At 41.6% G+C, this 14,667-nt stretch overlaps 1 protein-coding gene across 1 annotated transcript in view; it reads right to left on the bottom strand.

Annotated features, from left to right (window-relative positions):
• MGAT4D (MGAT4 family member D) overlaps nucleotides 1–6,358 on the bottom strand; it is a 47,450-nt gene extending 41,092 nt beyond the window's left edge. The window contains exon 1 of the mRNA XM_047798136.1: nucleotides 6,014–6,358. Coding sequence (XP_047654092.1) covers nucleotides 6,014–6,107 — 94 coding nt within the window. The 5' untranslated portion in view covers nucleotides 6,108–6,358. The remainder of the gene's footprint in view (nucleotides 1–6,013) is intronic.
• Nucleotides 6,359–14,667: the final 8,309 nt, after the last annotated feature.

Raw genomic sequence — 14,667 nt, 5'->3', positions numbered from 1 at the left:
TTCATCAATGTTCTATTTAAAACATTTATATTATTTGCGGAATTCCCATCATGACACAGTGGAAACAAATCCGACTTGGAACCATGACGTTGTGGGTTCAATCCCTGGCCTCACTCAGTGGGTTAAGGATCTGGGGTTGCCGTGAGCTGTGGTGTAGGTCGCAGACATGGCTTGGATCTGGTGTTGCTGTGACTCTGGCGTAGGCTGGCGGCTGCAGCTCCAATTCAACCCCTAGCCTAGGAACCTCTGTATGCCTTGGGTGCGGCCCTAAAAAGACAAAAATAAATAAATAAATAAATACATACATAAATAAATAAAACATTTATATTATCTGTTATTCACTCAGGTATTCTGGAGGATGAAAAGCTGCAAAATAATTTTGCAGAAGTTTGAATAATTTGATGCTTTGAGTCAACTGAGGTGAAACTGAAAACACAAACCAGTCTGTGTACAATGAGCCAGTGTGACTTCTACCATATAAATGAGTCCAGGTGAGAGCCTATGCACCACTGACTTTGCTCTTCAGAGCAGAGGTCCAAGGCACTACTCCCCGTACAAGGAAAATGTAAGCCGCATTTTTCTAGTAGCTACATGTTTTAAAAAAAATAAAAACAAACAAGTAAAGGTAGTTGTAAACAGTATAGATAATGTAACCCTATATATATATAATATTTTTGAACATGTAATCCACATAAAATACTTAATGTAATAGTCTACATTCTTTTTTGGTGCTAAATTGTTGTTGTTGCTGTTGTCTTTTTTTTTTTTTTTGCCATTTCTTGGGCTGCTCCCAAGGCACATAGAGGTTCCCAGGCTAGGGGTTGAATCGGAACTGTAGCCCCTGGCCTACGTCACAGCCACAGCCACAGCCACAGCCACTCGGGATCCGAGCCTCATCTGCAACCTACACCACAGCTCATGGCAACGCCAGATCCTTAACCCACTGAGCAAGGCCAGGGATCGAACCTGCAACCTCATGGTTCTTAGTCGGATTCATTAATCACTGAGCCATGATGGGAACTCCAGGTGCTAAATATTTTAAATCCAGTATGTATTTTATACTTCTACGGTACATCTTAACTCAGATACTAAATTTTGATAGTTACAGTAAAATGCAGTCTTACCAAAACAAAAAAATTTTGCCTGAATGGAGAAATATTTTGCACTACTTCAGTTTTTAAATTTAAATTACTAAAATAAAATAACTCAGCTCCTTAGTTTCACTAACTACACTTCAAGTGCCTGAGAGCCACTGGCTAGGGGCTATGGTATTGGACGGCATGGGTCTGTGGTACCAGCTGTGAGCTTATTAGAAACACAGGCTTTCAGGCCTCATCCCAGACTTCCTGAGTCAGAATCTAGTTTAATAAGATTCACAGGTGATTGGTACGCATGCTAAAATCTGAGAGGCACTATCACAGACCCTTTTAATTGTTTTATCTTTCTCCTCATTGACTTCACCATAGTTCCAGGCTTTACCGCCTCTACATGTACTGCTATAATTGCCTCTTAGTCTCTCGCCTCCAACGCACGGTTAATCTTCTGGAAACACTGCTCAAAGACTTGAAATGATTCCCTGGACGCTTACTGAATAAAGTTACACTTGCCTGAATATAGAAGGTCCTATACGATATGGCCAGAATCTGACTTTTCCACCTTACTTCACTCACTAAACACCTCCAGTAAAGAGAAGCAAGCTGAAGAAAGTCCTACTTCTATTTAATACTTACCATGGGCCACTCACTGTGCTGTGTGATAAGACAGCAAACACAGATAAAGTCAGGCTCCTGTTCTAACTGACAATCAGGCTGCAAGGGTTGAGGGAAAGGGGCACATTTTTAAACAACTAATTATAAAGTAATGGGTAAAATGGAATTATTCTTAAGTGCCACAGGCAAAGGGAGCCAGGAAGTGGTGTTGTTTTGATGTTGTGATCAGGGTACAGTTTCACTGATGGTCTGGAGACATGGGTGGGGCACTGCCATCAGGGACACAGGACCAGATGTGATGAAGGAGAGAGCTATGAAGGAGAGGTGGAATTGGAGTCACACCATCTTCGGAATGCCTTGGAGAGGCCGGGATACAAGGAATTGGAGCCACAAGAGGGGGATAGGAGGACTCACAGGAGGAAAAGGAGAATAATAGGAACTTAACACAGGCTTTCAGCCATAGAGATTCTCACGGTTCCAAAGACCTCGGGGGTCCTTGAGATTTGAGACTGGACGGCTGGCCTAAGTAACTAGCTAGAAGATTTCGAGGAGAAGGTCGGACAGGTCAGTAGGTTTTAACCAGGACAGAAGAATCCAAGAGGGATGTTCTGAGAATTTGGCTGCTGTCAGAGTTAAGTAGTGCCTGAGATGGACCCTTTCAAGGAGCCTGGAGAGGTTTGGTATGTCCAGCAAAGTCTTTTAATAGGACCTAGTCTCCAGATTGTAGGACTATAGATGGAGGCAGGTTCTGAGGTCGGGGTAAGTATTTACTAGTCCGTAAAAGGTTGCAAGTTAGTTCTAGGGCTGAGAGGTAAGAGCCAAGAAGGACGCTTTGTGGCAGAAAAGGGAGTAAGAAGAGCTAGGTGTCCGTATACATGTTTGAAGGGACCGAGGAGCAATCCAGAGTCATAAAAGGGCACAGGGAAGGAGTTCTAGCCAGCTCTGCTTGAATTCCAAGGTGAGCTTGGTGAGGTGTCTTGTGAGGGAGGAATAAGCCTTTTCAGTTATTCCTGAAGATTGGGTATGCCAAGCTCTAAGTAATTTGTATTTAATGTCTAAAGTGTGAGACACCTGTTGAGAAGTGAAAACTGGGCCACTGTCACTCTGGAGAGCTGTGCAGAAACAGAACCTAAGGATGATCTCTTGAAGAAATATCCAAGTTACTTCAGAGACCCCTGCGGATATAATGGGGAAGGTTCAATCTACCTGGAAAGTGCCTCTGGGTGTTAGCAAATATTTGCATTTTTTGTGGGAGGGCATATGGGTAAAGTCTAAATGCCAGTCCTATCTGGTAGGTGACCCCTTCGGTGGTTTTTGGAAGCAAAGGCAGAGGCTTTAAATGACCCTGGGGGTTTACCTGCCTGCAAATTGCGCAGTGAGTGTACTGTAACATTCTCCAGAGTTAGAGGGGTGGATAAAGTGAGCTTGGAGAAACTTCAAGGACCTCCTGCCAATGTAGGGAGAATTACATAGGTCTTTTAGAACACAGAACATAAGTCCTTTAAACTTCCTATGAGTGGTTCCTCTATGCATTAGTTTTATGGTGAAATATTTCAACACTACAAAGAGTATTGCTGACCTAAAACAAATAGACTGCCAATTATTTCTCCAGCAAAAAAAAAAAAAAAAAAAGCCAGGGGTGGGGGGTGGTATTCGATATCAATAGAGAATTGCAATTCAGGGTCTGCAAACATGAGGAGCCTTGTGCAAGTCCCTCCATAGCAAAAGAAAGGAAGTTGGGAAGTCCTATGACGTGAATAGGTACTTATTAAATTTATTTATTCACTCAACCATTCATTCATTCAACAAATATTTACCATGGCAGATAGTTTTCAAGATTCTGGAGACACAGCAATGAACCAAACAGGAAAAAATGGAGGGGGGGGGGAAACTCCTCTCTTCAAGGAGCTTTACATATTTGTTGAACAAACTGATGAATTATTAAATACTATGAGGTTACAAAAAAATTAAAGGTTGGAGTTCCCGTCGTGGCTCAGTAGTTAACAAACCCAACTAGCATCCATGATGATGCGGGTTCCATCCCTGGCCTTGCTCAGTGGGTTAAGGATCTGGCGTTGCCATGAGCTGTAGTGTAGGTCACAGACATGGCTCAGATCCTGAGTTGCTGTGGCTGTGGGTGTGGGCTGGCAGCTACAGCTCCTATTCAGTTCCTAGCCTGGGAACTTCCGTGTGTCATGGGTGTGGTCCTTAAAAAAAAAAAAAAAAAAAAAAAAAGCAAAAAATGAAAAACGAAAACAAAAAAATTAAAGGTTATGTACACAGAAAAATTAATTTTACAAGGGAAAGAGTAAAGCACAAACTGGTGGTTATCTTTCTAATAAATATTCCCAGTTTTTCATTGATAAGAATTATAACTACAGATCAAATTTTTAAAACATTTGGATTATTTTTGTTTTATAAAAATCAATACCTCAGAAACTAAACAAAGTCTGTGGGTTATCGGTTGATGTGAGAACATCTCATTATAGTACTAGAATTAATTTCCTAATTGTTTTAGAGCTAAGTTCCACATAGAAAATGAAAACCTGCTTTAATCTGCTCTATTAAGAGTAGTGCCTTCTCAGAACAATATCTCATTTTCTGAACTTAGAACATATAAATGATGGGAATTATAATGCTTTGGGGAACCAAACTTCTTTTTCCTGGTCGTAACTGGAAAACACATCAAAATGATTGTGTCTTAAAGTCTAACATTTCATTATAAGAATACAAACTGTACTAAAATGCCCTCTGAGGTTACCAAGCTAAATGCCTTCCAAAATTACTATAAAAAGTTTACATTTTGCTTTCCAATTATCAGTAATGGTGTACTTTTTGTTGTAAAAGTGCTCATTGTTATCCGTTCTAAAATAATGAAAACGTGTTTGGGTAACGTTCTTTATAAGAAATGAAGAAGAATAAAAGAGTACAAAATTAAGATTAGCATAAATCCAATAATTAATGTACATTTCTGATCATTCAAACCAATGGGGTAAATGTTCGTATTGTGTGTACATGATAAAATTTAGTATCAGGGGATTAAATGTAATTTTCAACATTAATTACAGCAGTAAAGCTGCCTCCAAATTGATCTTCCACACTACTACCAAGATTACTTTATGTTACTTTGTGTCCTAAATGTCTTTAAAAAGCATGAAAAGGAACAGAAAACAACCTAAGGACAATCCGGAAGTCTGGGGTTGATATCTTTACAAGATTCCAAGTCTTAAATTCAAAATTCAACTAAATCAATACTAAAATACTCTCTATGGACTAGTGTGGAAAGAGAAAATACAGGAAGCCTAATTAACTTTAAATTTCAGATAAATAATGTTTTTAGTATAAATATATCCCATGAAATTATTATACTTAAAATAAAACTTCTCCAATGTTGGAGTTTCCTGTCCTGGCTCAGCAGAAACGAATCTGACTAGGATTCTGAGGATCACTGGTTTCATTCGCTCACCTCGCTCAGTGGTTAAGGGTCCAGCGTTGCTGTGGCTGTGGTACAGGTTGGCAGCTGCAACTCCAATTCGAGAGCCCTAGCCTGGGAATTTCCATATGCCGCCGGTGCGGCCCTAAAAAGACAAAAAAAAAAAAAAAAAGCAAACAAACAAAAAACCACTTATGCACTGTTCATCTGAAATTCAAATTTACCTGGGCAACCTCTATTTTTATTTGCTAAATTAGCAGCCCTAAAGACACCAATAAACTAAAACCTCGGTGCGTTTCAAAGTGGTAACGCAGCCTATGGCCCGCCTGAGAAAGCTTAGGTGCTAAACCAGTGCTCTATAAACCGTTGATAACGTCTGTCTCCGTCACCTCATTTCTCTTTAGCTTCGCAAACAATACTTTAGGGAGACGAAGTGTGGCTCGAAAACAAAACATAGAATTGGAAAGAGGAAAGAGGCTGACTGTAAGAGTTCCTGACGTCAGACATTTACAGGTTTCTGGAGAAGACGACGACGTGCGGGTTAGAAGCGCAGCCTTTTAACCTTTGAGGGTAAAGGAACCTGCAGAGGCCAGAGGGGGCCCCGCAAACTCCCAGGCCAACCGGTTAGTGCGCGCGCGCCTGGAGAGGTCACGGCCGCCCGGTAGACCAGCGGCGCCCGTTACCGCTTAACGGCCGGCGGGACAAGGGAGTGGGTGCCACCTCTGACAGTCTCTAATAAGACAGTATGCGACAGCCAGCACTTTCCCACGTCCTCCACCCCCTTCTCTCCGACCCCGGCCGCACTGGCAATTCGGGAACACCGAAGTCCCGGAGGCAAGAAAGAGGCCGGGAGAAGCTACCCGCCGCTTACTGCTTTGAGTCATCCTGGAGATGCAGAAGCAGGAGAAACTGAAGAGCACGAAGGCTACGAGCGCGATCAGCAAGTTCACGTGCCTGGTCCTCATGGAGCTGGCCCGACTGGCTGCGACCAGCGGCGCGGCGGTAGAAAGAGAGCAGCGGGCAGACGCCGCGGAGGGTGGGCGCACGCCGCGGAGGGTGGGCGCGCACAGCGCCTGCGCCCCCAGGACGCGCGCCTCTGCGACCCCTCCCCGCTGGCAGGGAACCCCAACCCTCAGTGAGCTCCCCTCACGGAACCTCTGCCCCCTTGGCCTCCTATCCTGTGGCTCGGCGCTCAGACTCCTGAACCGCTTGCCAGGGCTGCTGGTTACTAAATGAGACAAAATGTGGGAAAGCTCCCCGCTGCCCTGGCTTCCAGGTAAGTGCTTAATAACTTTATTGTACTCGTACCTGTCTAGGAAGTGACCCTGAGCTAACAGTTTGCATATATTATTCTCGTTAAGCCCAAACGACAGTCCAACGACCGAATTTTTAAAGTAATAAATGAAGATACAGTAGCATCTACCTAATATGCTCTTAGTTATCTTCATTTTATACTTTAAGAAAATGGAGCCATAGTAAAATTGAGCAACTTGCTGTAAGCGGTTCTTCTACAAACCTTGTACATAGAGGTTTTTCTAAAGAAAATATGTCGCTTGGAAGTATCACACAACACCCAAATGATCTAGGAGGCTTAGATATTTGTGTGAGGAGTGACCGGGCCCAGAACCTTCAGCTTAAACTCTACATTTATTTTTTTAATTTTTTGGTATCCCCTCCACTAAGAAAGGAGCAAGGTCAACTTTTGTGAAAGAAAAAAGTTGTAAATATGATGAATGACAGCCCAAGGGAAATTTGCCCAGCCTTTGCCAAGTTCAAGGCATTAGTGGGAAACACTAGGGGAGTATCAGTGAGGTGATAGTTTCCTGGGGCAACTTGAACACGATTTGTTATTCGGGTCCTCTGCTCTGATCATTTTTTCTTGTTTGGGATTCCCCAGCAGTGTCTGGTAACAAGCATTCGGTTTCAAACCAGCACCACTGGGCTAGTTTCTGGTCCCAAGAGAGGAGAAAGATTTGAACACAGCCAGTCTGAGGATGCCGTTATAGGCTGTATTTTCTCATGAGTGAATGACTAAGAATTGTAGTCTTCAGTTAGGCAGTGATCCAGCCAGAGCCCCAACAAGGAAGCCAGTAGGAATAAATATCTCCATTTTATTCTCCTTCAGTCTCTTGCCAGTGCTTCGTTTGGTTAAGCTCTACTGGAAGCCAGAAGGAAAGGAATTCAGCTTGATGTACCAGATCACAAGAGCCTTCCTCCTGGCCTATGAGGCAGGGTAAAAAAAAGATGTAGAGTAGATTGAGGTGGGGGAAGGAAACACAAAGATATCTCCAGGATCAATATTTTGTTGCTCTCTTAACTTGAACTCCAGGTTCACATTTTCAGTTGCCTTCTCAGCACTTTCTGGATGTCCCACATCAAACTCAAGATGGCCAAACTTCCTCACTAAGCTAGCTGTCTTCCCAGAGTCCTTTAACTTTATCAGTGGTGCCTTAGTTCTGATTAGTTTACTCTTTTCATTATATTCCATCATTTATAAATCTTTATGACCCTCCTTTGAAATGTCTCATTTTCCATATTTGCATTTTCGTTGCCACCCACTACCCCAATACCCATATTCTTGCAACAGTAGTCAGACTGTCCATCTACCCTTGCAGTCCACTCTTCACTCCAGAAGATTACCAGGTAATCTTCCCAGTTCACTAGTGTCAGCTGTTACTCTTGTTCAGTAGCTCCACTCTTCCTGGAGGCTGCACTCTGCTTTCTCTAGATTACTTTCCCAATACGCCCTTAGGTGCCTCAAGGACCTGCCAGATTCTCTTCTTTATCCGCTCTGGCAACATTCACTGTTTCTCTTCTGTTTTCTATTCCTTTTTCTCTTGATGTTTATCCTCCACCCAGGATTCCCCACCTCCTCCCTGACTATTCAACTCTTTTCCACCTCTCAAGGTCTCACTCAAGTTTATCTGTTTCATGAATCAAAACCTGGACGACAGGAGTTCCCGTCGTGACTCAGTGGTTAACGAATCCGACTAAGAACCATGAGGTTGCGGGTTCAGTCCCTGCCCTTGCTCAGTGGGTTAAGGATACAGCATTGCCATGAGCTGTGGTGTAGACTGCAGACGTGGCTCGGATCCCCAGTTGCTGTGGCTTTGGCATAGGCCAGTGGCTACAGCTCCGATTCGACCCCTAGCCCTGGGAAACCTCCATATACCGCAGGAGTGGCCGAAGAAACGGCAAAAAGACAAGGAAAAAAGAAAAAAAAAAAAAAAAACCTGACTACAGCAGATCACGGTGATCTCCCCTTCTCTGAATTCCTTTAGTATGGTGGGTGTCTACCTTTCTTTTTGCTACATATCCCTACATATTTGGGGATAGAGTTCCCCCAAATTAGCATAAGTTACACCTATGTTCAAAGCAGACTGAATTACTGGTACATTAAGAAATGTACTTACACACATTAGTGTCAATGGTTAAGAAAATTAATAGTCTAGAGAAGGATATTTGTGCATAGATGCCTGGGAAAAGAGGGCTCCCTATTTCTTTGCCATGCTGGGTAGACGAGCTCTGGGGAAAAAAGAGCTCGCTGTGGGTTAAATGCCTTTTTCCACAGGGACCATGAGAAAGAGAGAAGGAAAAGCTGCTTAAGATCCTAATCCCCCAAGTAAACAATAAATTTATTGAAACAAGCCTGCACACATAAACCTTCTGGGTAAGGTCAGTGCATTGAGAGCCAAACAAAATTGGGTAGGCTTAATTATCTTGCTCATTTACAGGCCACTGCTGTAGAGATAAAGAAAAACCTCAGTGCAGACAGGTCTAATTGAACAAGTACCTTTTCACAGAAAAAAAAAAAAAATCCTGGGATTATTGTCCATATTGCTAAACTAAAGGGAAGTAATTTAATAGGCAAGAGTTTCTAACTGTTAAATCTTTCTAAATTTTTGGATCTAACTGCTTCTAAGTATCACTAGATTTCACTGATATCAGAGGGAAAAAAACAGGAGATCTAATGGAAAAACAGCTAGTGCTTTAATTTTTTCACATAGTCTATCTTTGTTGGAAAACCCAAGGAGACCATCATGCTAAGCACAGAAGAATGATTAATTTATTTAAAATACTCAGGCTTTTTCTCACTCAAATCTGGAACAAGACAGGGATGCCCACTCTCACCACTGCTATTCAACATAGTTTTGGAAGTCCTAACCACAGCAATTAGACAAACAAAGAAATAAAAGGCATCCATATAGGAAGAGAAGAGATAAAACTGTCACTGTATGTAGACGACATGATACTATACATAGGAAATCCTAAGGACTCAACCCCAAAACTACTTGAACTGATTAATAAATTCAGCAAAGTAGCAGGATATAAGATTAACATTCAGAAGTCAGGTGCATTTCTGTATACCAGCAATGAAATATTAGAAAAGGAATACAAAAATACAATACCTTTTAAAATTGCACCTCACAAATCAAATACCTTGGAATACACCTGACCAAGGAAGTAAAGGACTTATATGCCGAGAACTATAAAACTTTAATCAAAGAAATTAAAGAAGATGTAAAGAAATGGAAAGATATTCCATGTTCATGGATTGGAAAAATCAATATTGTAAAATGGCCATACTACCCAAAGCAATCTACAGATTCAATGCAATCCCTATCCAATTACCCATGACATTTTTCACAGAACTAGAACAAACAATCCAAACATTTATATGGAACCACAAAGACCCAGAATTGCCAAAGCAATCCTGGAAACAAAAACCAAGCAGGAGGCATAACTCTCCCAGACTTCAAGAAATACTACAAAGCCACAGTCATCAAAACAGTGTGGTACTGGTATCAAAACAGACAGACCGACCAATGGAACAGAATAGAGAACCCGGAAATAAACCCTGACACCTATGGTCAATTAATCTTTGACAAGGGAGGCAAGAACATCAAATGGGAAAAAGAAAGTCTATTCAGCAAGCATTGCTGGGAAACCTGGACAGCTGCATGCAAAGCAATGAAACTAGAACACACCCTCACACATGCACAAAAATACACTCCAAATGGCTGAAAGACTTAAATATACGACAGGACACCATCAAACTCCTAGAAGAAAACATAGGCAAAACACTCTCTGACATCAATATCATGAATATTTTCTCAGGTCAGTCTCCCAAAGCAATCGAAATTAGAGCAAAAATAAACCCATGGGACCTCATCAAACTGAAAAGCTTTTGCACAGCAAAGGAAACCCAAAAGAAAACAAAAAGACAACTTACAGAATGGGAGAAAATAGTTTCAAATGATGCAACAGACAAGGGCTTAATCTCTAAAATGTATAAGCAACTTATACAACTCAACAACAAAAAAGCCAATCACCCAATGGAAAAATGGGCAAAAGACCTGAATAGACTGTTCTTCAAGGAAGTATACAGATGGCCAACAAACACATGAAAAAATGCTCAACATCGCTGATTATAAGAGAAATGCAAATCAAAACTACCATGAGATACCACCTCACACCAGTCAGAATGGCCATCATTAATAAGTCCACAAATAACAAGTGCTGGAGGGGCTGTGGAGAAAAGGGAACCCTCCCGCACTGTTGGTGGGAATGTCAACTGGTACAGCCACTATGGAGAACAGTTTGGAGATACCTTAGAAATCTATACATAGAACTTCCATATGACCCCGCAATCCCACTCTTGGGCATCTATCCGGACAAAACTCTACTTAAAAGAGACACATGCACCCGCATGTTCATTGCAGCACTATTCACAATAGCCAAGACATGGAAACAACCCAAATGTCCATGAACAGATGATTGGATTCAGAAGAGGTGGTATATATACACAATGGAGTACTACTCAGCCATAAAAAAGAATGACATAATGCCATTTGCAGCAACATGGATGGACCTAGAGAATCTCATACTGAGTGAAATGAGCCAGAAAGACAAAGACAAATACCATATGATATCACTTATAACTGGAATCTAATATCCAGCACAAATGAACATCTCCACAGAAAAGAATAGACTTGTGGCTGCCCAACAGGAGAGGGAGGGAGTGGGAGGATCGGGAGCTTGGGCTTATCAGACACAACTTGGAATAGATTTACAAGGAGATCCTGCTGAGTAGCATTGAGAACTTTGTCTAGATACTCATGTTGCAACAGAAGAAAGGGTGGGGGAAAAAATGTAATTGTAATGTATACATGTAAGGATAACCTGACCCCCTTGCTGTACAGTGGGAAAATAAAAAAATTATTAAAAAAAAAGAATAAATGCTATTCTATTGGACTCAGCAAACTTGTCATCCCATCTTGCTATTAAGAAAACTCAGGGGCTTGAGGAGGATGAAAAACCTTTCCTAACACTGTACTGCTGGTGGATGGACATTGTTTGCTTTCCCACACTGTAAACAAGTTCCATGTTGGAGTTCCTGTTGTGGCGCAGCAGAAACGAATCCGACTAGTATCCATGAGGATGCAGGTTCAATCCCTGGCCTCGATCAGTGAGTCAGGGATCTGGCATTGCTGTGAGCTGTGGTATGGGTCACAGATGTGGCTCAGATCTGGCATTGCAGTGGCTGTGGTATAGGTCGGCAGCTGTAGCTCTGATTCAACCCTTAGCCTGGGAACTTCCTTAGGCCAAGGGTGCAGCCCTAAAAATGAAATTTTAAAAAAGTTCCATATTTAACATGGATAGTCTCTTTTCCTTTCTAATAATACTATACTTCTTCTTAGTTATACTGATTTCTTGAACCGCGAAACTAGTCATTGACTGACTGGGGTGTTCAGTGTTTTGAGAAAATTTCTAGTTTGATTTGGGGGAAGCTGATGTGGCAGAGATGGGTAACAGACCACTGAAGATTAGTAACATCACTCTAGGCAAAAGTGTTGGTGGGAAGCAGCGGCCCAGCCGGGGACTACCTTACCTCTAGTTCTTTTGCCTCTAGTTCTCACCAATAAAATTTGAGCAGAATAAAAAATACAACAAACTAGTGACAATAACAAAAACGATGCAAACTCACAGAGATAGAGAACAAATGAGTGGTGACCAGTGGGGAAGAGGGATGGGGGGAGAGACTAAGAGGTAGAAACTATTCAATATAAAATAAGCTATAAGGATATACTGTACAACATGGGGAATATAGTCCAAATTTTATAACTACAAATGGAGTTTTAAATTTAAAGTATAACCTTTAAAAATTGTGACTCGCTAGACTGTCCATATCTATAAGTTATATAATATTGTGCAGCAACTCTATGTCAATGAAAAAAAAAAGTGTGTTAATTCTGGTCTGAGTTTCTTCTCCACACACTTTCCCTCAATCCCACAGTAGAATAAAAAGGATTCTGAAACCTGAGAGGAGCGGGGAGCTCCACAATGACAGGGCCTAGGACTCTGAGCGATCACTTTGAAAGCTACTAGCCAGTGAGACCTTACTTGAGCAAGAACAGAACTTTCAGGAGTGGTGGCACAGAGGGTTAAGGATCTGGCACTGTCACTGCAGCAGCTTGGGTTGCTGCTCTGGCAAGGGTTGGATCCCTGGTCTGGGAACTAGAATTTCCACATGCCCTTGGTGCAGCCAAAAAGGGGAATGCAACTTTTATTGTATTAAGCCCATGGAGATTTAGGGGTCCAAATGTTCCTGAAGCTGGTCATAATTTAATTCATCAGTTGTTATACATTTAAGTCATCATTATGAAGTAAGGAAATAGTGACTATGGATAAAATGTGTTTCTTTGGATTTGTAACTTGGATTGTATAAAGATTTGACTTATAATGGCATACAGTTTGTAGTAAAATGCCAAAATGTTCAGAATAAGAAAAGCAGTAAGCTTGCCTTTCACCATTTGGATCTAAGAGTCTGGGTACAGTTGCAAAATATTTCTACAACTAAGGAGTCTGTCACACAAAGCCTGAGTATTTTATTTTATTTTTTTTCTTTATGTAATCCTTTCTTCTTCTTTCTCTCCATACATTTCTCCCCCCCCCCCCCCCCCCGCTGCACAGCATGGGGATCACGTTACTCTTACATGTATACATTTTTTTTCCCACCCTTTCTTCTGTTGCAACATGAGTATCTAGACATAGTTCTCAATGCTACTCAGCAGGATCTCCTTGTAAATCTATTCCAAGTTGTGTCTGATAAGCCCAAGCTCCCGATCCCTCCCACTCCATCCTCTCCTGTTGGGCAGCCACAAGTCTATTCTTTTCTGTGGAGATGTTCATTTGTGCTGGATATTAGATTCCAGTTATAAGTGATATCATATGGTATTTGTCTTTGTCTTTCTGGCTCATTTCACTCAGTATGAGATTCTCTAGGTCCATCCATGTTGCTGCAAATGGCATTATGTCATTCTTTTTTATGGCTGAGTAGTACTCCATTGTGTATATATACCACCTCTTCTGAATCCAATCATCTGTTCATGGACATTTGGGTTGTTTCCATGTCTTGGCTATTGTGAATAGTGCTGCAATGAACATGCGGGTGCATGTGTCTCTTTTAAGTAGAGTTTTGTCCGGATAGATGCCCAAGAGTGGGATTGCGGGGTCATATGGAAGTTCTATGTATAGATTTCTAAGGTATCTCCAAACTGTTCTCCATAGTGGCTGTACCAGTTGACATTCCCACCAACAGTGCGGGAGGGTTCCCTTTTCTCCACAGCCCCTCCAGCACTTGTTATTTGTGGACTTATTAATGATGGCCATTCTGACTGGTGTGAGGTGGTATCTCATGGTAGTTTTGATTTGCATTTCTCTTATAATCAGCGATGTTGAGCATTTTTTCATGTGTTTGTTGGCCATCTGTATACTTCCTTGAAGAACAGTCTATTCAGGTCTTTTGCCCATTTTTCCATTGGGTGATTGGCTTTTTTGTTGTTGAGTTGTATAAGTTGCTTATACATTTTAGAGATTAAGCCCTTGTCTGTTGCATCATTTGAAACTATTTTCTCCCATTCTGTAAGTTGTCTTTTTGTTTTCTTTTGGGTTTTCCTTTGCTGTGCAAAAGCTTTTCAGTTTGATGAGGTCCCATGGGTTTATTTTTGCTCTAATTTCGATTGCTTTGGGAGACTGACCTGAGAAAATATTCATGATATTGATGTCAGAGAGTGTTTTGCCTATGTTTTCTTCTAGGAGTTTGATGGTGTCCTGTCGTATATTTAAGTCTTTCAGCCATTTTGAGTTTATTTTTGAGAATAGCATTTATTCTATTCCCCATCATTATGTAAGTGCTCAGTGCATTTTGGTTCTCGATTGGTGTTCACCAAAGGCAGGGCTCACTTTCTCATTGATGCCACTTATTACTTTTCCCACAACAGACTATGCTCAAAAATCCTTCAGCAATGCCCTGTTACAAATCAAGAGTGTTGGCCTGGAATCCAGGGCCTCACACCATCTGGTTCCACCTCCCTTTCCAGCTCTGGATATGCCTCTGACGTAGCACTCAAAAGCTCATGCCACTCACATTCACCAAGTACCATGTTTCAAGATTCCAAAAAGCACTTTGCTCTCCCATCTTAAAGTTTTTGAAAGCAGCATGTATCTTCCAATCGATTTTTA

The sequence above is a fragment of the Phacochoerus africanus genome, chromosome 10, assembly GCF_016906955.1.
Source record: "Phacochoerus africanus isolate WHEZ1 chromosome 10, ROS_Pafr_v1, whole genome shotgun sequence".
Taxonomy (NCBI): domain Eukaryota; kingdom Metazoa; phylum Chordata; class Mammalia; order Artiodactyla; family Suidae; genus Phacochoerus; species Phacochoerus africanus.
The sequence above is the reverse complement of the archived record's forward strand: the minus strand, read 5'-3'. Positions and strand labels throughout refer to the sequence as shown.